The 3,133-nt window shown below is 40.8% G+C and overlaps 1 protein-coding gene across 1 annotated transcript in view; it reads left to right on the top strand.

The window, feature by feature from the left end:
* Positions 1 to 3,133, top strand: part of MYH10 (myosin heavy chain 10) — a 159,394-nt gene that overhangs the window by 82,033 nt on the left and 74,228 nt on the right. Inside the window, 1 exon segment of the mRNA XM_042782460.1 lies at positions 2,721 to 2,839. Coding sequence (XP_042638394.1) covers positions 2,721 to 2,839 — 119 coding nt within the window.

Raw genomic sequence — 3,133 nt, 5'->3', positions numbered from 1 at the left:
GGAGCTCTGGTAGCATAGTGCCTAAGGCACTTGACTGCTAACCAGAAGGCTGCGGTTCAAACCCACCAGCCACTCCTCAGAAGGAAGACTGGTAGAGGTACTGTCTTGGAAACCCAAGGAGGGGTTGCTATGAGTCAGATATGACTCAATGGCAGTGTGTTTGGCAGTTTTTTTTTTTTTTGTCTGACGCATGCGGAGTGTCATGAACCAAAACTGACTCTATGGCACCTAGTCCATTGTCTGTTCTGTAGATGTTCACATTTTGTCAGCTCCAATGTCCTCTTTCTGGTCCAGAATCACATACAACACTTGTGTTTAGCTTTGATGGCTCCTTAGTTTCCTTTCAGGTGGACCAGTTCCTCAAGTCTTTCTTGGCCTTGACACATTTGAATAATACTGAACAATAGTTTTGTAAGATGCCCCTTAATTTGGATTTGTCTTATGTTACCTCCTGGTTAAATTTGGGTTATAAGTTTTTGGTAAGAATCTCACAGAAGCGATGTTGTATCCTTCTTGGTACATCGTATCAGGAGTGTAGTGATGTGAGTTTGCCCCATTATTGATGATACTGACTTTGATCACTTGGTTTAGGTAGTATCTGCCAGTGTTTTCCTTTGCAAGGTGGTTGTTGTTAGGTGCTGTTAAGTCTGTTTAGACTCATAGTGACCTTGGGGTTTTCTGGGCTTTAGTCTTTATGGGAGCAGATTGCTAGGCCTTTGTCCCAAGGAGCCACTGGGTGAATTTAAAGTAGTAACTTTTCAATTAGTGGCCAAGTGTTAACTGTTAGGACTTGGGTTCCTTATTGTAAGTCTACTACTGCCTTACAATATCCAATAGAGTGAATTAAAGCAAGATAGAAGTACTTTTTAGCTAGCTCTGGTGGTGTAGTGCCTAAGGCATTTGACTGCTAACTAGAAGGCTGGTGGTTCAAACCCACCAGCCAGTCCTCAGAAGGAAGATTAGGCAATCTACTTCTGTAGGGATACTGCCTTGGAAACCCAAGAAGGGGTCTCTGAGTTGGATACAGCAGTGAGTTTGGTTTTTTGTTTTGGTTTTAAAATGATGTTCATCAGGATAAAAAGCAATGGAATGTGGGTTATTTGCATTTTCTATTTCTTTGTATCTTCAATATGCCATCTATTGTGGCCCTGATCAGAATAGTTGGTAGTGGTAGCCAGCCACCACTTAGTTCTTCAGGCCTCAAGGTGGATGAGGTTGTGGATTATGTAGATTAGATTATTAGTCCTAAAGCCTACTTTCCTCTCTGAATTTTTCCTCTCCTCCTTTCTGTTTTCCTCCACATGAATAGAGACCAATAGTTGCATCTTTGATGGCTGCCCACAAACTTTAAGACCCCAGGCACTACTTACCCACGAGAATGTAGAACATGACCTGTATGAACTATGGTGACCTAGATGTCCCACGAGGCTATGTTCCTAATCCCTCAAACCCAGGAAATCAATCCCTGGAGGTGTTTGCCTATGTCAGTGAAATATCAATAATTGCGCCCCCCTGTGTACTTTACTTTATATAGGAATATATGTGCATACAGGGAGCTCTGGTAGCGTAGTGCCTAAGGCGCTTGACTGCTGACCAGAAGGCTGATGGTTCAAACCCACCAGCCACTCCCCAGAAGGAAGGTTGGGCAATCTACTTCCATAGTGATACCACCTCAGAAACCCAAGGAGGGGTCGCTATGGGTCAGATCCAACTCCACGGCAATGGTTACCTTGCCTTTATGTGCATACAATCACATACATACATATACATATGCATGCACCTATATATACCCACACACACACGTATACTCACGTATACACGCCTATATACGTATATGTTTACATACATATATACGCACACGTATTTTTTGGTTATTGTTATATCAAAATTATATACACCACAGCAGTTATCAAAACGTGCTTTCTTCTTGTGTACATTTTAGTGACATTGTTTACCTTTGTTAAGCTGTGCACACTTCACCCTCATTCAGTGCTACTTTTCTCATCCCCCAAAATAACAAGTGTTTACTTTCTAAAGACTGAATCTCCTCTCATACCCCCAATCCATGGTAACCCCTGATGTGTATTAATTTCTATATATTTGTCTGTAGAGGGTGAGTACATACAATATTTGTTTTGTTTTTTTGGTATTGATTTATTTCACTCAACATAATGTTCCCCAGGTTCATCTATGTGCTGAGATTTTGGGGAACTCATTTTATGATTTAAACAATTTGAAGATCATTTTTCTCGTTCTGCCCATTATCTTTGGGTTCTAAGACTCATTAAACTCTCCAGAATGAGTAGATGCTGACTGACCAGCTCTCATCACCTAAGGATGAGTATCTTCTTTAAAAGGATAAAGGTATTTTTCATCAGACCTAAAACTTGTCTAACTTGAGACACATTTATTTGGTTTGTTTCTTAATACAATTGAATGATTACTAAAGTTTTTCAAAGTGTCTATTGAGTGTATGATGACTAGATCTGGTGGCATAGTGCCTAAGACGTTTGACTGCCAACCAGAAGGCTGGCGGTTCAAACTCACCAGCCACTCCTCGGAAGGAAGATCGGGCAATCTACTTCTGTAGTGATACTACCTCGGAAACCCAAGGAGGGGTCACTATGAGTCAGATCCAACTCATGGCAGTGAGCTTGGTTTGAGATCACAAGTAGAAGCCTGATGTTTAGGGGACTGACAGACTTTTAAAAAAACTTTAGTTGCACAGAAACTCTGCCACCTTCTTGGGATGAATGTGATGGAGTTTACTCGGGCTATACTTACCCCCCGGATCAAGGTCGGCCGAGACTACGTGCAGAAAGCCCAGACCAAAGAACAAGTGAGTTAATATTAATTGTCATTACGGATTTGTTTTAAAGTCGTGGTCACTTGACCTTCTCATTGACATGTAAGGAACTGCATCAGTGAAAACTTTATTATATAGCTGTTTCTTGGTACCAACTGAGTATATTTCCTCCAGGATATTTACTTTTTCCTTCTTCCAAAAAATTTCAAAAGGTAATTTAAAAAAAAAAAAAAAAAAAGTAAATTTGAAATCCCATATCCAGTTTTCCCTAGGTAGATAGATAACCCACTGGGACAAATGTCTGGTTTAGGAACCAGTCCAGTAGAG

This window comes from Orycteropus afer, unplaced genomic scaffold (assembly GCF_000298275.1).
Source record: "Orycteropus afer afer isolate SDZICR_OR568_19922 unplaced genomic scaffold, OryAfe1.0 scaffold00330, whole genome shotgun sequence".
NCBI classification, from domain to species: Eukaryota; Metazoa; Chordata; class Mammalia; order Tubulidentata; family Orycteropodidae; genus Orycteropus; species Orycteropus afer.
This window is presented reverse-complemented; position numbering and strand designations above follow the sequence as displayed.